Consider the following 23,484-nt stretch of genomic DNA (forward strand, 5'->3'; position numbering starts at 1 on the left):
CTGAAGAGCAAATCAGGATGAAAGTACAGTCTTTCAATCTCATCACATTTCTGCACCTTTGAATGAGGTATTGTCTCATACATTACTAAGAGAAAGTTGAAAGCTGAAACATCCCCCAAAAAATTGCAAAACTGAACTGGGGTTTATAAAGAAGGCCAGGTATATACAGTTCATGAACAGTTAAATATTTTGTAGTTGTTCATTGAATACTCCTATTTTATAACATTATATTATTTTTTTCTCTCTAAAAAAAAAAAAAAAGGGAAAGAAAAATTTTGTGCTCCTGAGACAGGTAGCAAAAAAAAGGCTGGATTGGTATAGGTGTAAAGCAAACAGACATCCATGTGCATGGGTATGCTGAAGAACCAGAGCCTGATTCCTAAGTCAGGAAGTTGGTTTTTCTCTGACCAGTTATTCCAACAGGAAAAGCCCTGACAGGTTCCTTTTGATGTCTTTTCAATTTTCCACCCCTTCTACTTTCTGTGTGTGCCTTTCCACCATCTTTTCATCTAGCCGCCGATTTACAGCCTGAAGCTAATGGGAACTTGAACCATGAATTTAAAATACTTTCTTTCAATGCCTTTTCAATGGTTGTGGTCATAATAGGTTTCCCTTTTCCTGATAGATTGTGATTTAACCCGGCAGGTAGTGGAGAACCACACAGTCATCTGCTCGCTTCTCCTACCTTCCTACTCTGAACAGCAAAAAATATGCAACTGTGCTTTCTGTTTTGATAATGGAATTTGAGGATAGGTTTCAAGACTGCCAAAATAAATAACTTGCAACTTCATTTTCAGTGAATATAAATATAATACCTGTATTTTTTTTTAAATGTATTGAGTTGTGTATGGGAACTGTTGAGTCATGTCCTGAACCTCTGATTGATCACCTGAGGCAAGGACTGGGAGCACAAGTGAAGGCAATTCACCTGTGTGACCAGGAAGGGGTGGAGCCTGGCTCCACCTCTCCTAAACCCCATTTAAGGGCTCACTGCCAGTCTGCTGTGTCTACCGTGTTACTGGTCACGAACCCCTACAATCACTGGGAAACGACGAAGTGGACTCACTGGCCCAAGTTCAATGGATTGAGAATTCTCCATCTGAAAACATCACCTGTTACATCAGAAACTACGGCATGCTGGACAAAAGACAATACAGGCAGCTGTCCATACAACTATCTGACCTTGCACAGGCATGCAGTGACTGTGACGCTTGCTCCAAGATGTGACCAAGATTGTTGCCCAAAACAACAGCCCATCTTGCTAGACACAATCCTCTTCAGCAATAGCAGGTTGATTACACTGGGCCCCTCCCTCAGTCTGAGGGGGCAAGACATGCCCTGACCTGCATCAACAGGGCAAGTGGGTTAATGCAGGTTTATCCAGTGCCGAGAGCAAACCCAGCAAGAGCAAGGTACTTACTAAGCTAATGTCTGCCTATGGGGCACCTCATGTCATGGAAAGCAACCAAGGGACTCATTTTACTGGAGTGATGATATGACGCTGGGCAGAAGAAAACAGCCTCAAATGGCAATTCCACCTGCCACATAATCCAACGGGGACAGGCCTTCCCCTCCTGGTACTCCTGAAATATCTGTATTACTCCCTGTGAGTCTTTGAGCCTCTAGGATCAACAGAAGGAACAAAATGCCAGTGAAGAGTTCCAGTGTTGCTGTGAGATCGTGACACCTAGTGATGGTCTACATGGGACTGACAGAGCATAGGATGGACCTGCACCACATGACTGCATGCCTCCAGTAACACCATCAAACACTGGTCCATGAAAGAATATGAACCTCCACCATACACCAATCATCACTCATCTTAAATTGTGTCAACCTGCATCACGACGGGCAATTGCATAAGCATCACAATGTGTCAGATTTCTGTATTAGGGAAGGCTCACTCTCTAGCTAACTCAATCATGGGTTCATGCTGTGAAGGGGTGGAGTGCATGGGAACTGTTGAGTCATGGCCTGAACCACTGATTGATCACCTGAGGCAAGGACTGTGTCAGCCATGGGAGCACAGATAAAGGCAATTCATCTGTGTGATGAGAAGGGGTAGAGCCATTTAAGGGCTGACTGGAAGTTCTTCCCTTTGGAGGTTTCTACTGCGAGCCTAGGACATGGATGAGCACTTCATTTTTTATTGTCTCTTTCCAACATGATAATCTTTCTAACTATAAACCTGTAAAACACTATCCTAACACTATCCATGCCATTCTTCTAACTGTGCATTTGTTAATTGTACAAGTTGCAATCAGATGTTGAACTCTAAAATCTGTTCATGTCTCTTTGCCATACTTTCATGAGACATATCAGAGAAAAATATATTTTGCTTCATAATCACACCTCATTCATGTCATCTCTTTTTGGTAACATGTACATTTATGAATAACAATTTTCAATGATGAAGCAGTGAATAGTAACACTTCTTCAAAAATTTCTGATGAACACCTTGAGATCTCATTAAGAATTGTAACCATTGCCATCAAACCAGACAGATTAGTTTCACAAAACGTGGTCAAATATTCCAATAATATTATGTTTTTGTTGCTTTTTTATTTTAGTGTTTTAATAAGAATATTAAAAGTCAAAATGTTTTGATACTTATGTATTAACTGTATTGTATATTATGCAAGGGCTACCCTAAAACTAATGCCTCCTATTGTTTTATGTTGGCCGATGATCTCAGAGGCAGATGTTGGTAGTATGGCAGTAGAGGTGGAAGCTTCCCAACAATATTCCATTACAGTCTATTGCCATGCAACAAGAGGGAACAGAGGGGCAGTCTGACAAAATGGAGGCTGATATGTAAGTACATATGAACCAAAGACGTGGAATTGAATTCCTCCATATCACTACGCTTTCATCATCACTTTCTGAATGTTTATGGAGACCCAAACAGTGGATGTTAGTACATCCAGTTGGTGCGTTTTTCAGCAGTGGCAACAGTAACTGTAGGTCACTTCTGCAGGTGCAGATCTTTACAAGCATGGTATGCAGGCTCTTATACATCACTGGTGAAAATGCTAATGGTGGTAAGCATGTTGAAAAATGGTGTTTTGTAGCTGAGAGTTTGCTCTGTCATATAGTGTTACTGTGCCTTTTCTATCTGTTGTTGAAACAAATAGGAGGAAATTATTTTCAGAGCAACCTATTATATGAAGTCCAAGACAAATCCTCTTCACTCAGCGCAGCCCAGACAAGCCAGAAGCTTGGACAACTGTGATCTACACTGTTAGTGCAGGGACTGAGAAATGCTTGCTTGTGAAAGAGGTAGATGAAACATTTCAATGAATACAATGAAATCATGATATAAGCATGGGAGAAAGAGGAGCCCACAAACCATTCATCCTCTTCGCGGTATAAGAAAAAATAAAATGTCCATTGATATGGACATTTTAGAAACACATGCAGATGTCTGGAGAAAAAGGAAGTCTCAAATATGAGAACTACTCTGAAAGAAAAAATTTCTTCCTTATCTCATTATTTTTTCCTGCTCAATTCAGTAAAAAAAAAAAAAAAACAATACAATTCAATTTTCTTCATCAGTGCAGCATGATCAAAAGCCTTTATACACAGAGAAGACAGTTTACAATCTTGAAGGATCTCATGAAAAGGGTTTTTAATATTTTTTAGGAAAAAATATGCTAAAAATAGATTATTTAGGAACTGGAAGCATTTTCATCTTCTCCAAAGTATCACATGTACTACCTAGATATATTTGATTACAGTTAATATAAATACATTATACATAATAATGTATAACATACTGATGATTTTACGTTAACCTCTTCCTCTTTGGAAGCTCTGGAGAAAATGGTAGGCTCATTACCAGCTTACTTGTAGGAGACAGGATGTGTTATGAGCCCACAGGAAGTCTAAGGGTCTGGACTGTCAGTAAAATTCTTGGGAGCTATTATTAATAAAATTCAAGCATTCCTAGTACCAACCATGGCAAAACACAGGAATTTCTGGGCATACTGGGACATTCATATACCTTCATATACCCCATCTCGTGCAGATCTTAAGAACTCTATATGCTCAGGGACATGATTTAGTGGTGAGGTGTTAGGGTAGTATGGTTAGGTTGTGGTTGGACTTGATCATGATTCCTATATCGATTAACTAAGAAATGCTAATTGTGGGACTGGGAACAAGATGCTCTTCAACAGACAAAGTTAGCTGCTAAATAAGCACAGGTGCTTAGTATATTTGATCCCACTCTCCCCACCAAACTGGATGTACATGTGACTCAGGAAGGGTTTGACTGGGGATTGTGGCAGCAGTTACTGGCTACCTGTTCTGCATTGCAGGTGGTAGAACCAGTAACACAGACAGCAGAGTAAAAACAATGTTGCCTGTTCAGGTGTCAGTGAAAGATCTGGCCCATATTCCTAAGATGAGATGGTCCAAACTCAAAAGTTTTTGCTCTGGGTTGCATATATGGGGCAATGCAGTTGTTTGTCGTCTTTGCCACTGAAGGAAGAAATGCAAAAAATATTTGGCTCAGTGAAATACCACAGCAATGCACCCCATGAGGTTCCCATCTCTCCACCAGAGAAGAGTCTCATACAAGAGGGAAAATATTCAATTCAAGAGAGTGCCTGATACATATGTGGGTCCAGAAGAGGAAATTCAAGTAAATGGTGTGCAGTTGCATGTTATCCCTCAACCAAGACAATCTGGTTTGAAAAAGGGGATGGACAAAGTAGCCAGCGGGCTGAATTATGAGCAGTGTGGACCCCCAAAAGCTGGGTAATACTGCGTTGAACATCTGCATGGATAGCTGGGTAGTCTACCAAGGACTTCAACTTTGAATCACACAGTGGGCTACTCAGGACTGGACTATCCATGCTCAACCAATCTGGGGCCAAGACATGTGGCTAGATATATGAAATGTGGTTAGTCATAGAACATACATGCCTACAATGTATACCATATATACCATGGACAATTTCCACTTCTTATATTCTTTGGCCCTTATTTAGATGTCTTCTGAAGAATTTACCTCCTAGAGGACCATTTGGACTACATCTGATTTTACAGACTGAGCCCTGCACTACTTTTGTTCTCATTAAGGTAGAAGATTCTTTAGGCAGCAGAAATAAAGAATTGGTTGGGCAAACAAAATATGTGTTCATTCCTCCAGCATCCAAAAGTCTATGCAGATCACCTGCTGTCAAGGGACACTGCAAAGACATTCTTAAATATGATTGTGTTTTCTATGTTTCTACCAAGTACCAGTGACACTCAATTTATAGGTTATTTGCAGACTGTGCAAAATTTGGATCAACTTTGTCTGCTTACTCAAAACAAACAAAAGGTAGAGTGGTTTCATATTTCACAGAGAACATTTTTGCAGTTTTCTGGTGCAGATGCCATTTCAGAGACAGTAATTCTGAAAACTGAGCAATTGAAACATTGTAATCCACTGTAGTCCTGTTAGCATGCAGACAATCTTAATAGCTATAGAGACAAAGAGCTGAAATCAACCTTTTAGAAAGCTTGTTTCCTCTCATGGAGTGGCATGAGAGGTAGAAGTGACTCCTTGTCAATTCTTCACTGCTAGTTGGAAAAGGGAGGGTGGGGAGAGAACTGCAGTTCTTTCAATTTTCCATCTGACAGTTTAACAAGGGGAAAGATAGTTTCACAGCATAAATGTTTCAGCCATGATTTCTTTTCTTCATGTGTTAGACATGAAGACAGCTATATTTGGTCTGCAGTTTTAGTAGTCACAGAACAGTCACTACTTAGCTCTTCCTTACATTTAAGCATGCTTAAAATAATCTTAGATCTCTCATATTTAAAAAGAGCTTTCCTCATTGAATATTATTTTAAACTGAGATCTTATCGGCATCAAGCAGAAATGCCAAAATTTTAAGTCTAAGGTAACTGTTGAGTCATGGCCTGAACCACTGATTGAGCATCTGGGGAAAGGATCCAGTCAGCCTTGGGAGCACAGGTGAAAGTAATTCACCTGTGCAACTAGAATGGGTGGAGCCTGGCTCCACCTCTCTTAGACCTCATTTAAGGGCTGACTGCCACTGGGGAAGGATAACTGATTGGAGATCCCTCCTTTGTGTAGTTTTCCCTGTGAGCCTAGATCTTCAAAGAGGGGTGAGCACCTTTCCTTTTCCCTTGTAACACTATTCCATTCATGCTAGTCCCTTTGCTACTATGCTCCTGTATCACCCTTCCACTATATTGACCTTTCTGATTGTAACAGTAAGCAAAAAGGCTAACTATAGTAATACAATGATTATAATCCTACTAATCTGTTTCCTTGGTGATACAGTTTTCAAGAACCACTGAGATTATTCATATCTAAAGTTACAAAACATTCCAAAATTATAATGAACTCTTTAAAAAAGGGAAAGAAAGAGAAACTTACGTACATTTCCATTAAGCAACTCTATTTCTCCACCTTTATACAAAATGATAACCCTTTTGGTGCACTTTTCACCAGTGAAGCTGCACCCTTCATTTGAAATCAGTATCCGGAATGTCCCAGAGTTATTCTTGCAGAAATCCTATCAGACAAAAAATAAATTAGTAAATCATTGTTATGGACATTTTAGAAACACATGCAGATGTCTGGAGAAAAAGGAAATCTCAAATATGAGAGCTACTCTGAAAGTAATGCCTCCAGTATATTATTACAATGTCAAAGGTCGATGTTAGTGGCACAGCAGCAGAGGTTGGACTTTCCCCACAAATTTTCCATTACATTTTGTTGATGGACAGATAGTTTTGTTAGTGACAGATGGTAGCCTGACAAAATGGCAGCTGACATGGACTGAAGTAAAGGTGTGAAACTGAATTTCTCCATTAGGGAAAAACTGCACCCATCGACATTCATCAACACCTGCTGAACATTTACAGAGTCCAAACAGTGGAGGGGAGCACAGTGAAGCAATGGGTGCTGTGTTTCAGCAATGGCAATGAAGACACTGTTTCACCTCTGCAGGTGCGGAATTTTACAATTGTGGCTCGCAAGTTCTTGTTCATCACTGGTGAAGATGCATAGTTAGTAGCAGTAAAAATGTTGAGAAATAGCTTTCTGTGGCTGAGAATTTGTTCTATGAAGTATTATTGTGCTTTGTATCTGTTATAGTTTACATAGAGATAAATTGGAGGCATAACTTTCAGAGTGACCTACATAATACTCAAAATCTATATTGAAAATTAAATATATGCTGGCATGTCCATTTTTCCTACCTCGATTAATTTATCTATTAGCATTAATAGAGGTTTTGGTTCACCTATTCAAGAATGAGGTGCACTCAGTCAGTGATATTTAAAATAGTCTTGTAGTAGTGTATATTCTTATTGTCCCTAAGATGATAATACTACTGAGCTCTCACTAGCATAAGGACCAGCCTTCTATGGTAATACAGCTGGTATCAAAGTGGAAACACATTTCAAAGATCCAGCCAAAGACGCAATGATGATACTTTTCTGTCCAAGAATTTCAAGGCTCTTCGGGAGAAATCAATGAAACAGGATAGTTTTTAACTGCAGAAGGCTATTATATAAATTAACAGCAGATCCGTCTATCTTTAGACCAAATTTTAAAATAAATTCTTCTTTTGAACACAGACTTTTAAATACATAATGATTTGCATTTGTAATTGCCTTAATTTCATTTAACTCTCCAAATTTCTGACAGCTCCTGTAAATCACAGACTAAAGTTAGTGTGGTGTGTATTTATTCACCCCTCCACTTTGCTGTGAGGAAAACAAGTAGTTTACTCCAGTTTTGTGCATGAAACAGTGATATTGCCAAAGTGACCAAGCAGAGACTGTGCTTTGGAAGCATTTAGAAAGCGTTCACTAAGTACTTTTCTAATGCATTCTGAAGAAGTCTGACCCAGTAAGTCAGTACTAGAGGATGAAAAGGTTAGCAGAAAGGGAGAAAGGACTGACTAATGGGCATCTAAAATTCATCACTAGAAATGAAATTTGGATTGTTCCTCCATAACATTCTACAGACACACATTTTATGACTGCCAGCTAGACACACCACGATCCTAATTCACTTCTCTATAATGTGATGTAGTCTTCTAATTTCTCAAGGTATTTTTGAAGCCATTGATAAACTCTGCTCTCCTCTGCCATGAGTCTGGCTTAGTGATCAAGACAGTGATACGGTGACTTATGCAAATGCTAGATTTCCTGGTGTAATACACAGGCATGATGGGTTACGCACTTGACATATTCTTACCTGAACTAATACATACTGACATTCTCCTGGAAACTTGTATTTCATTCCATCAAATGTCAAATAATGAGCTGTACCAATAACAGTGCAGGTACCATCGCAGATATTTTTGGTGCATTCCCACTTTCGACCATGACATACACTGCAACAGAGGAAAATGAGTGATCTTTAGTATTTTATACATTGCAAGTAATGATATAAACAAGTAAAAGAATGTAAAGTGCTTGAGGAAAAGTGAGACAGTGAAAGTATCTCCCTCCAGGAGCTCATGAGCTGATGATTCTCCAAGGGACACACAACAAGCAGTGATACAAAATAATGACCTTTCACCATCTGAAAGAGCTTTTACTCTTACTTGCCATACACCAGTATGTGTTGAACAGTACACAAAGATTTTGGGGGCCCTTAAGTTCAATGTATTTTAGAAAGGGGTGGTTCTTCAGCATAAAGTGTGTTCAGAACTTTTTCACAGTTAGGTATTTTTCGAGTTTTCAAAATAAAGCACTTGAAAATAAAGAAACATAGGTGACAAATAATTAAGGAAGGAAAATGGATTTTGAGCCTTTGTACATCTGTAAAGCAGGACATACTGTCTAATCTACTTTCGTATGAAAAAGGTGGCACCTCTGCTCAGAGCCCAAAACTTTGTTAATGACTGAAGTATGTTTCTCATCAAGATACTTGAAAAGAAGATTGGGGTCCAAGTTTTACAAGCAAGTGTCAGTGATTAAATTCTGCAATAAGTAGTAAGCACAAACATAATTAGGGATGCAGATTCTGTGCTGAAAATGGGTTGATTATAAATGCAAAAAGCTAATAGTTCAGTTTGACTTTCTTTGCAATCAGCTTTCTTTAAATCTGAAATAAACTGAGGTGTCTATGATCCATCCACAGTAAGAAGCACATGCAACAAGGCTTTATGAACAGAACAACTTTCTCTGCTAGTTTGTCATCTCACAGTGGAAGTAATGATGTTAAAACCTAACTCATCTCTCAAGCTCCCCTGCAGGAAACAGTCTTGGACAGAAGGTGCACAACTGTACATTATTAACTCTCTGTACGTTCTTCAGCTGTATACTGTACTGTATTATTCATGTTCCCATACAACAGAATTTTCTACTGTTTTGTCTATTTCACATGCTGAGTTACTATGTCTAATGTTTTTCTTGATCTGAATTAAATTGACACCAAGAAATCTTTTGCCTAATACATCAAAGTAGCACATTTTTTGAAAAATGAGTATATAATATCCCCAGTACTCAGAACTGGAAATACAAGTATAAAAATATCTCTGTAAATTTTTCTTGCCATTTTAGGATTTGTTGGTTGTCGTTTGGGGAGAAGGAAGCTGTTTCAGTTTTTCACTTGTGGTTAATCACGAAATTCCCCAGGGTGAGATTTGATCTCAACATTCCCTTCTTTTCGCTGGGCACAGGTCAGAGAGGATCCTACTGCAGACCACATGGGAGTGAAGTCTCCTTACATGTCTTTAATGCAGCTCTGAGGAACTTACACACTTTTCTCTGCTGTCCATCCTCAGATGCATCTCCAGCAGATCCACTTTGGCTTCAGCCTTGAGAAGGCTCTGTTCCTGGGCTATTGGCATCCTTACCCAGACGGACTTTAATTATGCTATTATGAACCAAATGAGCACCTCACTCATCAGCATAATGTAACATTCAGTAACATTAAGTGCAGAAACAGCACATTAACACATTCAACACTTAAAGAATATGTGGGGTTTTGTTTGTTTTGTTTTTACAAGCTGCACATAGGAATACATGCTTTTTGAATTTCTTCATTACAAAAAGAGGCCCGAACAGACCCTGTTGGAATATTTCATAATACTGTTAGCACTTCATTTTAGATATCCTGCTCTTCTTACAGTATCCTCTTAGAAAAGCAGTTTGATTCAGTTCTAAGGAAGATTACAGGTTAAATATAAAATTTAATATCAGCAAGCCTGTTTTTGTTTGCAGCACTGTCAATTTTTCCTCACTGAAAGCTAAAATATTAGTAAATTTAATATTTGATGATGACAAAGAATGTGTTTACTCTAGTGATCAACTTTGGAGACTAAGTAACCAGGACTATAACAGTTTGCCCTGTGGCTTTTGTTCAGAGTCTATAGTTAAGTTTAATAACATCCTTTTCTAAAGAGGTGTATCTATTTTTAAATGAAGTTCGTTCTTCTGGATAGTTTATTGACCTAGTAATTGGAGGCATTACTTCATGATCTGATAAGAGCACACATATGGATAGAAATATTTATTTCTGTACCTCAATAGCTACGTTCATATACTCTCTGAGGAATGTCAGTGTGATGACATCTTTCAAGGTCTCCTGTGGTGGTGAAATCCGAACATCTTCTGTATAAGAGAATTCACATTTGGCTACAAACAAATAGAACTCCAACCCAAACCTCCACTTATGTGACATAAGCTGCAATAAGAGTATGCCTAATCCTGAAAGGAGATATACCAGTGGTTTCTTGCCTATTATCTTGCCAGTGATATTTTATTGAACACCTGCTAGATTCCTCACAAGCTAAACATGGAAGAATATGGAAGAAAAGATGGGACTGCCTGACATGCAGAGCAAAGCAAGATGTCTCATGTTTTCACAGCGTGGGGAATTCTGAAGATAAATCAGGTAGGAGGCTAAGTTTTCATATTATTATACCTATTTTGCTGTAGTGGCTGAACTACAGAAACAGTGATGTCATGATGAAACTGACTGCATTCTTTTTGTGTGTGTGTGTGTGTGTGTGTGTGTGTGTGTGTGTGTGTGTGTGTGTGTGTGTGTGTGTGGTATTCTCTTTCTTCTTGCTCCTCCTTTCTTAAAGGAAACAAACACCTTAGTATAAACTCAATTATATTGAAACATATAATTATAATAGTGTAACAGAAAAAATAAATCAAGATTCTTATTATTCACAAAGACAGCAAGACTTTTGTTGCTGTGGCACCTAATAATCTAAGTTTTGCACAGTACCTTTACAAATAAGCTTCAAGAAAGTAAATACCATAACCCTCACATTAAAATAAGGGAAATTGAGAAATACAGATAAGAAGATATTTCTTCAGGGCATTCACCCAAGCCTCCTGCCTTTTCTGGAGATATTATGGAGATTCACAAGCCTTACTGCTGAATCTGCAAGTATGAAGGGATTCATTCCAAATCAATAAATTGATTTGCTAGCTAGCAGGAGACTGAGCAAAAATAATAATAATAAAATCAGTAAGCCCAGCAGCCACTTCACTGTGCTAACATCCATAGTTTGGTCTCTGTATATTCTGCACTTGTCGATGAATGTCGACGGGTGCAATTTTTGCCTCATGGAGGAATTCAATTCCACAACATTGCTTTGTATGCCTTTCCAGACACACAGACGGATGCCATTTTGTCAAAATGTCCTTCTTCTGCCATCTGTCACATAGCAACAAAATGTAGTAGAATACTGGCAGAAAAGTTCAAGCTTTACTGCAATACTGCCAACATCCACCTCTGACATCTAGGGCCAACTTAATAAAATAGAAGGCATTATTTTCAGAGTATCCCTCATATATGATGACAGATAGACACTGAGGATTAATCAAGCTCTGTAAGGGTGGGGAAAAGGGAATTCTATCCCTTCTTCACAATGTAAAAGCTGTGGGATAAAAATTCTAAGGTACTTTCCCAAAATCAAATTGCTAACAAAAGCAATAACAGTTACAGAACTGCATTGTCTATTGCATTAATCTGGGAGGAATTGTTTAATCTTGAAAACATTTCACAGCATAATAAAAACTGTGCAGTAGATTTTCTTTAAAGAATGAAATTTCAGTAATGTGAAGCCTATTACATCCTCTGTTATTAAATCTAATAGGTAGAGTAAGACCAAGATTCTGTATGTATGTAAAAAGCCAGATTATGAAGTATATGGCTTTTCAAAATTCAATTAGAAGAAATTTGCTAATTTCTTCTGTGTAGTGCTTCATAAACATTATTCCAAATTTATTTATCCACGATTCTTAGAATGACAAATTTTGCCACTAGTTGAGACTTGAAAACATTACATTCTTCATGAACTAAGGTCTCCCATATGTCAAGTCAAACATAAATGCCAAATCTGACACCTCCGTCTTATATATTGCATTTGCAGGTGTTCACATCTGGCTAAGAACAAGTGAGAATAAGAACTCCTGCAACAGCAGTACAAAAAGAAAAAAAAGAAAAAAAGGAAGATCTGAGCTCTAAATTGCAGACTTTCAATTCTTCTTAATTCTCAAAGCAATAGTAATTTCCTGTATCACTTTGTAAAATGCATGTGAACAACTGAAATCCAAAGAGAACACTTTCCATGCCACTGGTGGCTGGATGCTGTGCACCTTGTACACTTGGGTATCTTGGATTTCTGCATGGAGTGGTACTATTCTTTTTCACAAGTACTCATGGAAGCCAAAAACACCTATACAAAACAGTGAGTGTGCCATCCAGGCAGAAGCCAAAAGATGACCAGTAGGCAAATAAAGTATACCTTTCCTGAGGCTCTTCTTCACCATTTACATCTCTAATGTTTACCTGAAGAGTTTCTGTCATATTACAGTTGGCATATTGTGGCCTTTCTGCTGATAAGTTCTTCTGGCTAAAAAGGAATGATTTATGGGATTCCATGCAAAGCATGGCAAAAGAGCTTAACAACAAAACGCAGTCTTCGTTCCTTTCACTACAGAGCAATTCCTGTATTGATTATTGCGTTGCAAGATGAAGCATCAAATCCCCTACCTACTGCCTATAGAGGACCTACACAGGTATGTAGGCCTTTACGTATTTGTAAATCATCACGTGCAACTTGGCAGATATGGCACTGATCTTTATGCCACATGGAAAAGGAAGATGTTGATCTGATTAACATGTATTATTGCACTACATATCCTGCCTCCATACAAAATTGATCCATTAATGGAAAAACTAGATATGCATATGTTTTATATATTCATGCATATGGGTTGTTCTGAAAGTAATGCATCATATTTATTTCCATGGAAACTACAGCAGATATAAAAAACACAGTAACACTATTTGATACAGCAAACTCGCAGCTACAAAATACTGTTTTTCAGCAGTCACCATCATTAGTTATGTATTTTTGCCGGCAATGAACAATAGTCTGCATGCCATGCTCATAAAAATTTACACAGCTGTCAAGAACGTGACTAGTCTTTTACGTTACTGTTGCCTCTGCTGATACACACCACTCACTACCTTCTTGTACTAACATCCACTGTTGGGTCTCCATATGCATTCAGCAAGTATTGATGAATGTCAATGCAATTTTTTCCACTTTCAGTGACACCCCTTTGCTTCATACACACTTCCATGTCAGATGCCATTTTGTCAGACTGCTCCTTGCTACCATCTGCAACACAGCAATAAAATGTAATGGAAGGTTCAAGTTCTATTGCCATACCACCAACAACCACTTCTGACATGATGGAACAACGTAATAGAACAGGAGGCATTACTTTCAGAGCAGCCCTCATATTTAGAAATACATTAGGCTTCCTGCAGAAAAACACAGTTCCATTGACTCACCAAGTGTTGCAGTCCTTAGTCACTGTCTCTCCCTTGGCATATTCTCTTCCATTGTGAAAACACGGGCATCTGTCAGGAGCAACACATTTGTTCTCATGTCGCACCTAAACAAAACACAGTCTTTTAGCATGCAGACCCAGCAGTATGTACAAGAACTCAGAATAGTAAGCACAAGAAAATGTAGATAAAAGAAAAGATCAACAAAATCATTCCAAGATATTTGATGTAAGAAAGATACAGCATTTCTAATTTTTTAATTTTTTTTTTTCCCCACATGAAGTAGAGCTAAGGATATGTAAAATCACTTCCTTGGTTCACTGGTTAAACACCAGCATAAACTGCTAAAAGAACAAATTTGAGTACAATCACAATGAAAATTTCAACTTGACCAGGAACAACATGTGAAGCAGGTTAAGATTTTGTGATCACAGACAGCCTGTTCCCCTCAAAAGCCAACCTGACTCAAAAATTTGCAGCAGTCATTCCATTTCTTTCAAATGACTCCTTACTACCAAGACGACCAGATAACTAAAATAACTATAAGTCCATTCAAAATATTATTCCACCCTCGTAGGCTCTGTTGCAGAGAAATATGGTGTTATATTCTAGCATTTGCTTTTTCAGTTTAGGACTAAGGATAAACTAAGGATTAGTTCATCCTTATATAACAACAAATAATACATTCTGCTTACTACAAAAAAAAAAAAAAGGGTTTACACACTTCATTTTTCGTCAGGTTTGTTGTTGTTTTATTTTTAACTCCCCTTCCATTCTGAAGGCATTCAGTTTTAGAGAAGATAAAAATCAAGACTGGCTATGATTTTTTTATTTTATTTTTTATTTTGTTACTTCAGTGTGGTTCTGTAAAACTAGGGAGAAGTTTGGCTCTTGCTTCTTGGAATACTGAAATTGAAAGTGCTTCCTCTCCCTCTCACTCAGAAGTCACAAAATATCACCTTCTCAATTTAAATTCTTTCTGTAAAATCATTAAAATAGTTTTCTTTTTTTACCATTAAATCTGAGCCAATGAGATCAATGTAGTCTGAATACTTTATTAAGTAGAATAGCTCTCCGAGTAGAATGTCTTCTCCTGTGGGGACCTAGAATCACCACAGGGAATTCAAATAAAAAGGATTTCAAATCCCAGAGACCATTCATTCACAAATAGCATTTTGGATTATGGGGAGTTATCATGCCAAATAAACTTATGTCAATAGAAGCAAATGGGAATAAATACTTTTCTAGATGATAGAGCTGGGGTTCTGCCTTAAACCAGTCATTATCTACTAGGCCAGAATCATTAATAAAGAGCTGGATTTTCTATGGCATCCTCTCATTCCATTAATATACAGCATTTAATACAGAAGATCAAACAGTGCCTCAGCTCATGGGAAGCAACCACTGCAATGACTACAGCTGCTTTTTGCTCTACCTCACATTCTTACATTGGTACTCCTAAGAGTGCATCCATGAGATTATAGATGGTTGACTGGATGCTGAATCTCTCCTCAGCTAGGGACCTGAAAGAAATGTCCACCACTTTCTTACCATCTACCTAATTGTTAAATTATTAATAAATTTTGCAAAAGTGAGGACACCTTTATAGACCACAGAATCTTTAAGATTCTTCTACTCTGAACTCTTGCTGAGGATGCATCTGAAGCTCTTTTAATCAATACACTTTCAATATGTATCTCACTACAAGGTTAACTCAGATTTTCACTGTTTTTCCTCATAAACCTGACAATCTCAGGAGAAAGTCAGCCAAAGTTATGAAGGAGTAAGGGATTAATTAAAGGAAGTTAGAACCCAATAGCTGATGTAAGTGAAACAGCCTGCCATTGACTCCATGCAGACAAAAAACGTTAAGATTAAGCATTCAAAATGTAGTGTTTTAGACCTGAATTTAACTTTGTTACCTGCATGTTATGTTTGTTTTACAAAGCTTTATCCTTCGGTAGATGCGCATACCAGAAAGCTGATACTGACTCCTTTTGAAGAATGTCATATCATTATATAAGACAAATCTACACTAAGGAATATAAGGAAAGCAAGCAAGCAAGCAAAAAAAAAAAAGTCTATTAAGTTTCTGGTGAAAAATGATTGAAGTTTTTAAAACAAACCCTCAAAGATGGTTTAGTTTTATTATTTTTTGAGTAACATATCATAGTTAGAAATAGATTTATCTCACAGCAGACAATACAATAGAAATTTTCATTTCAAATTTAGACCCTCATTTTGCTGCAATTGGAAATTGAAAAATTCTCACTTTCCAGTTTTGGAGTTTCTGAATTTTGTAGTTTCAGAATCTTCCGTCCTCTTTTTTTCCCCAGGTAAATGGTTAACACAGCACTTGTATATTTATTAATAACTTCCAATGAGAAAAACCTAGAGTGCAGTAAGCTAATACACAGAAGTATATTTTTCCTCTTATTTCTGCATATATTTTTGTGAAGTAATTTTTCATTCCAAAGACAGAAGCAGTGAAATTTTCCCACTCTCCAGAAAAAAAAAAAGAAAGAATTACTTTTCATGATACATCACAACACCCTGAACATTTTTATTTTCAAGAAATCAAAACAATGTAGAAGTTCCATACAACGAATTAGAGAACTTTTCAACTGGAATAACAATCAGCTGTAAGTAATAAATTTTCTCCTGCATTTTCTAAGTAAGAAAGTAATAGACTGATCAGCAATTTCTCTCTCAAGAAAATGTTCCAATTCATATCTAGACAACTCCAGCATCAACTTCATTAACAACCCTTGATTATATTGATTTATTTTTCAAGTATGTAATTCAAAATTGGCAGCCAATTTTGGTTAAAGATTTTAGACTACGGACCTATTTAACACAAATAACTAATGGATCTATAAATACCTCTAAAAGCATAGGGATATAACATACTTAAGTATTAACTGCTACATATATTAGCAAATTGTACTGAAGAATTTTTTAAGCATACTGGATATTTCTGATGTGCTTGCCATTTTACAGAAGCAAGAAGATCAATAAGTTACTGGAAAGAATTCATGATTTTCAAATGCTACTTACAGCAGAAGAAAGATCTTCTGTAAAATGGCACAGGTATTTCCAGGACATGTACTACATGCATATATTTATTCCCATAAATATTCAGTAGTCTGGTATTGTAATTTTATAGAGTTCACCTTCTCCTGGTCCTTTTATTACTCAGTCCTGCCAGTACAACTCTGAAAAACACAGGCTTCATGACTTTGCAGTGTTTTTCCTTGGTAAAGGTACAGACAAGGAAGATAGAAAGAGAAATGTGGTCATCAGCTCAAATTATTCTTTCTTTATCAAGTACTGCTGGGAACAGAATGGCTCACTGCAGAATGCAAAAACCAGAGAAAAGCCTCCCCTAAGCAATTAGGTACCTATTGGTGATGAGAAAGCAAGTTGGCATTGTCCCATAAAGGCATGCTTCAAGAGTTTAAGGTTACAGCAATACACAACCAGGTTTCATTAGAAATCACCAATTTGATCTTGTCTCCCATGGCTATGGTTACAGCAAAGTAGTCTATACATTAGCTTGTCCCATTGTGGTTTTGAGAAATGTGAATCTCAGTTTCATATATTTATTCTCTGCCAGATGCATTGTGATGCAATTATATATGAGTCTATTGGAAGACTGAACCATACTGTCATCTGGTGGATAGAAGAGCTTGTTTTACAAGTTGAGTGGGGATTTTTTTTGTGTGTGTGTGTGTGTGTGTGTGTGTGTGTGTGTGTGTGTGTGTGTGTTATTTTAAAGGTGGCCTAACTCCTCAGTTGAATTCAGTGGCACACATCACACCACTACAGAATTAAATGGAATTTCTCATTCCAGAGTGTTCAGGACTGTATTGCCTAGCAAAATGTTAAGTAGTTTGAATGTTTGAATAATAACTCCAACCAACTGAAAATAAAATAAATTATATAACAAAGGGGAAGATTAAATACTAACAAGTTTGTTTTTGTCCTGTTGAAGTCAATTCCTGAGACCTGAAACCTAAAAATAAACATACACCTCAGCCCTGCAAGAACTCACATCTTCACTTGCAAATAGTAATATCCAGCATATATGACTCTGAACAGGCATAAAAGAGCAATAAATGATCTTCTGCATTTTTATACAGCTTGAGTTGCAACATTTGAAAACCTCTTGCTTTGTATCTCATGTCACGAGAAAATAGTACCTGCATATCTGTAAGTACCACAAGTAGCAAACAACTGTAGGATATTTTAGTCCTCCAACAAAATAAATTCTCTTTTTCCAACACGTATCAAATATTTCCATCTACATTTCATACACCAAGCATCATAAATTTCGTCCCAACAGTTCTCCTGGGTAGACAATTCAAGACTGGCCTCTACTTCATAAAAAGCATACCATGTTCTTCACCTCTATCCTTCTCATGGAATTCTTGGGGCTATGCAAACATAACAGGCAAAGAGGTAACAAACTGCCTCTAACCAGTTTAGGAGGACGTGTGAAAGGTATTAATCACAAGGCCAGTACTATGAAAGAGTAGCTTACTCCATCTCAAAGGCAAGAGCACACTGGAACATTCCAGAGAGAAGTAAACTCTGAATCAAGATATTTTTCTCTCAGTTGCTAGCACTTACATAAGGATGGGGGGGAACCCAAGTCCATCTCTTCCAGTCACACAGATGAATTGCTTGCACCTGTTCTCCCAGTGCTAGCCCATCTCTTCACCAGATGCTCAATCATTGGTTCAGACAATGACATAAGTCTTCATATAGCACTCAATCCCCAACTGCCGAGTGAGATCCTACACACAACACTTCACCTGCCCAGTTACTGTTGTACAGCTCTGAACATTGTTTTTCTTTCACTCAAAGAAAAATAGCAGTAATTTGCTTTCCCTTCTACACTGGATGCTTTGTATTAGGGCTCTAAGCTGATACTGAGTTCACAGTCTGTTTTTGCAAATAAGTATTTCTTCAATTAAAAGATTACTTAACAATTAAATTTAAGGGTTGCGGGGGGTACATAGTCCTGAACTCAAGAAAGCATGTTCAACACACCATCTACAATTCCAATATATCTCTGGCATCATCTTAGAAAGTATCACGTTCCACTTTCCATCCCATGGGGAGCTCCCATCTTGTAGCAAAGGTAACAGCAGAGGGAGAGAGTTGACACAGAGATACCTAGAAAAACTTGGCTGGATGATGAGTGGGTAGTTTAATTATGTATTTCTGCATGTTTCACTCTCTCCCATCAGGGAAATTAAGCAAGATGGAGGAAGCATTTGGGAGGACAGATGAAGAAAGAATAAATTGATCTTAAAAAAAAAAAAGAAAAAAAAAAGAAATGTTTGGCTACTTGGTTATCAATTGTTATCTTCTATGCAAGTGTATTAGTTAGAAAGAATGAGCGCTTGTATATTAGGACAGGCTAATAAAAAGGGCTCCATTGAAAATAATGCCTCTTAATTCATTATGTTGGCCTGTGACATCAGAGGTGGACACTAGTGCTATAGCAGTAGAGGTTGGACTTTCCCCACAAATTTTCCATTACATTTTGTTGCCATGTGACAGATGGCACCAAAGGGGCAGTCTGACAAAATGGCAGCTGATACAGACTGAACTAAAAGTATGGAATTGATTTCCTCCATCAGGGAAAAAATTGCACTCACTGACATTCATCAACACTTGCTGAATATTTACGGAGACCAAACAGTGAAGGGGAGCACAGTGAAGCAGTGGGTGCTGTGTTTCAGCAATGGCAATGAAGACACTGTGTCACCTCTGCAGGTGTGGAATTTTACAATTGTGGCTCGCAAGTTCTTGTTCATCACTGGTGAAGATGCATAGTTAGTAGCAGTAAAAATGTTGAGAAATAGCTTTCTGTGGCTGAGAATTTGTTCTATAAAATAGTGTTATTGTGCTCTTAGTATTTGTTGTAATTTCCATGGAAACAAGAGACATTAGCTCCAGAGCAACATATATAGACACTTCAAACCAGCCATAACTTTATAGTCATTGTGAAATTATTCACAACGACGTTTCCAAGCTGCAAGATGACTCTGATGGAAATAACGATAGCAAGAAATCAAATGTGGTATGCTTCAATTTTGTGCAATTAAGCCTCCTTACCATCCCTTTCGGACATAGGCATCCAGACACACAGCCATGGCTGATGCATTCCAGGTCAAAATTCTGGCAAGTTTTGGCACACTCCAACCCTTCAGCTCTTGGGTTATTTTCAGGACAGATAAATGTTACCATGGGTGATCTGCATGTCAAGCTCCTTTTGACTTGAAAAAATAAGTTTACAGAAATTTCTTTTAGAACTCAAGTATTGTTAGCATAGTATTTTTCTAAAGGCTGTTAGATAATTAAGTTAGGATATATAATAGAGCAACACCACTACAGTTAAACTAGCACATAAGAATGAATTCTAACACAGAAGCAAAATGATTGCACTACAGTAAATACCATCCTACCAATATAAACAGACTCCAAATTGCACTAAAGTTGCAAGTACACTTTATTTTGAAACATATTTAAATCTGTGTAGGCACTGTACACAAGCATCATCACAAAGATGTTCTCAGATGCATCAGCAGCATACTGCATTTAGGTTCACCTCCAAAACAAGCATAACTCCATTAACAACTGTTAATAAAAATGCACACAGTGTAAATAAAATGCTTTCAAATTCTGAAACTTCAAGTGAAACTTCAATTTCTGAGATAATTTCCTAATGAACTCTTGGTTATTCTTTCAAGCAAATGAACTATATACATGTGAGGATCTGTGGTGTTTTCTTTGTTTTTGTTGTTGTTGTTGTTTGTTTGTCTTAATGAACTATTTCCAGGAAAATTATGTCTTTGAAGCAGTAAAGCATGAATGTGGTGAGAAGTCAATATTGATGTACTCTAAAAGTCTTAACTTGAAGGAGTTACTGTTACTGGTGGTCTATGAAGACATATTTAGTAGGCTGTCATGCTGTTACCAGTCAGTCAGATTTGCAGTATTTTCCACTAGAAGCTTGGCAGTACGGATGCTTGACAGTTAATTCAAACAATCAAAGTCAATCGATAAACTCGTCTCAAACTCATCAACCAAAAAATTTCTCATAATATCCTTTGGTTGAATGCAATGGAAATGCTATATTTGTGGTTACTCCCACTGATTGTGCAGGGTTATTCCCAGGCCTCACCAAATCCCCAGTATCCCTGTCCTCTCAGAGACATTCAGTCTCAGATTGCCCTCTCCTATCACAATTCTACAGATCTCCATCTGGGTATCAATGGAAAAATCACAAAGTCCCAGACCACTGGAGTGATGTTTTTCAATGCAGTGGATTTCTCTTAAGGCAATTTTCAGACTCCAGGAAATTTAAAGTTGAAATGCCTGCTGGCTGGAAGGCACAGTCAGTGTCCAGCAGCAGGCTAGTTTTCAAGCAAAAAAAAAAAAAAAGTACTGGAAATGAGAGCTTGTTTGCCAGAAGAAAGAGGTATAAAGTAGCCTAGTTACTGATGTCGTATGATCCTAGAATTGTAATTGGAAGCCTCAGATCACTAAAGAATTTCTTAACTTCTATAAGTACAAAGAAATTACAGTGACTAGATGTGATTTTGAGAGGTGGGATGCAATGAGCACTGCACCTGCCATGCAAACATTTGTATCCTATAACAAAATACACACACAACCCCCTCTCTTCCCTATGTTGTATTACCAGAAGACGAAAGATGAAAAAAAAAGAAGAAAAAACAGGAAATATTAATTAATGTATACTAACTTCTGGCAGAAGGCTTCTCATCAGCGAAAACATCTGGTAATAAGGCACCAGGAGCTCTACTTTTACTGCAGTGCATGAAACCATCTTCACAATAGCTAAGAAAAACAGAGTTTATACTTAACAAAGTGACATTTGTTGTTTTTTCTCCAGCTTACGATGCTTTTTCCAGATGGGCCTACAGGAAACCAGCAAGAGTAACAAAAATATACCTCTAATTTGGACTGATCTGCTGCTCTCCATCCAATGAGCTTACCAACATTAAAGGCCAAACTTCTTTGAGACAATCAGTGATGCATTAGCATGGTAGCCGAGCTTTACTCTTGTCCCTGTCCCACTGAATCCAAAGCATAGTTATTTTTATGCACGGGCATAAATTTGAGCATAATTATAATCAAGTTTGCTGTGGAGGTAATGGACCACAAAGTGCCTGCATTAGTGGTAGAATAGAAAAGCAGAAGACACTGTTCCCAAATCTAAGCATGTCATGAGCATATATCAATTACATCCTGCAGTGGAATTGCCAGGTCAAAGCCTGAACCACTATGTGAGCACGTGGGTGCCTTCGGGGGGGGCCCTAGATCCACACTTTCTCTCACTCCCTGTTCTCAGCAGTACTTCCAGCCATGCTACTGGAAGCACATATGTACTCAGAGCCAGAGCAGTTCCTCTCTCCCCCCTCCCTTTCTGGTGCATCTGAGTTCAAACTGGTGAAGGCTACATTCCTCAGCTCATCCTCTTTTTCTAAACTGTTGCTGAGAGGAGTGAGTTAATTCCTCCTTCTTTGATATCTTGTTCTATAACATCTGCATCTCAAATAAAGGCTCTGTCATTGCCTTTACTTTACACATCCCTACTCTCAGTGTACCACTACCCAATTTAACAACTAGAAATGCTATTTAATATTTGTATCTTCTGTAAGTAATAAGGTTTAAACATTAAAGGTACTGCAGTATACAAACGTAATTTTGAAAGCCTACGAAGTAGCCATTGTCAGTAAATAAACTCCAAACTGTCAGAAACTGCTCACAGAATAAGGCTTAATAACCTGGGGTTTTTTGTTTGTTTGTTTTAATTAAGATGCCATTTGAAATGATATGAAGAGATGCAACAGCAAAATTTGTTTAGTTGAAGGCAAAAAAATTGCTCTCTTTTAAACTGCTTTCAGAGGAGATAATCAAACTGCAGAACTAAACCACTTAGTCAAACCATCCAAAAATTTCTGAATCACAGCATGTAGCAATAAATCCTGTACTTACCACATAGTATAATGATCCGAGAAGATATCCTCTGGCTGGAAGATCTCACCATCATAGTAACAAGAGCACCGGGACTTTAGTACACACTCCTCATTCTCATCTAGGTAGTGCCCAGGTGGGCAGTAACAGCCTTCCATGCAGAATTCATCACAGTTTTCATCTGGGAAGGACAGAGATCGGCACGTCTGGTTGCACAGTGTCCCACACTGCTGGTAAATTTGGCCTTCAGGACAGGTCATTGCTGTGGAAAGATATGTACATCAGGAAGACCAGGTCTTGAACTGAGGGAAGAAATTAACAAATTATAATAACAGAAATACAAGTTAATTAGGGCAGAAGCTAATAAATCGAATAAATGAGAGAGTTTCTGAAAACCAAGGTTATTACTCTGATCCACCAGGGAGCAAAAAGAGAAAGTCCCATGACTTTCAATCAGTTTTCTCTTATCCATCAGCCAGAACAGCAAAGTTTTCTGGAACCGGTAGTACATTTCTTCAGATATTCTCAGTGCACTATATAATGTAATGATGTGGGATACCAATAACAAACATCATAAAACTACGACCTTCCACCCCTTACTCAACATCACTACATCATGCTTGATATACACATAAACAAACAATAATTAACATTAATGCATTAAA

The 23,484-nt window shown here is 37.7% G+C and overlaps 1 protein-coding gene across 1 annotated transcript in view; it reads right to left on the minus strand.

Annotated features, from left to right (window-relative positions):
* The window catches only part of LOC100540162 (von Willebrand factor), a 52,170-nt gene that overhangs the window by 19,532 nt on the left and 9,154 nt on the right, over window positions 1–23,484 (minus strand). The window contains exons 2-7 of the mRNA XM_010716971.2: window positions 22,841–23,081; window positions 21,585–21,679; window positions 19,934–20,094; window positions 13,808–13,911; window positions 8,231–8,369; window positions 6,402–6,536 (exon numbers count right to left, since the gene is read on the minus strand). Of these exons, the coding sequence (XP_010715273.1) occupies window positions 6,402–6,536; window positions 8,231–8,369; window positions 13,808–13,911; window positions 19,934–20,094; window positions 21,585–21,679; window positions 22,841–23,079 (873 nt within the window). The 5' untranslated portion in view covers window positions 23,080–23,081. The remainder of the gene's footprint in view (window positions 1–6,401; window positions 6,537–8,230; window positions 8,370–13,807; window positions 13,912–19,933; window positions 20,095–21,584; window positions 21,680–22,840; window positions 23,082–23,484) is intronic.

Source organism: Meleagris gallopavo, chromosome 1, assembly GCF_000146605.3.
Source record: "Meleagris gallopavo isolate NT-WF06-2002-E0010 breed Aviagen turkey brand Nicholas breeding stock chromosome 1, Turkey_5.1, whole genome shotgun sequence".
Lineage (NCBI taxonomy): Eukaryota > Metazoa > Chordata > Aves > Galliformes > Phasianidae > Meleagris > Meleagris gallopavo.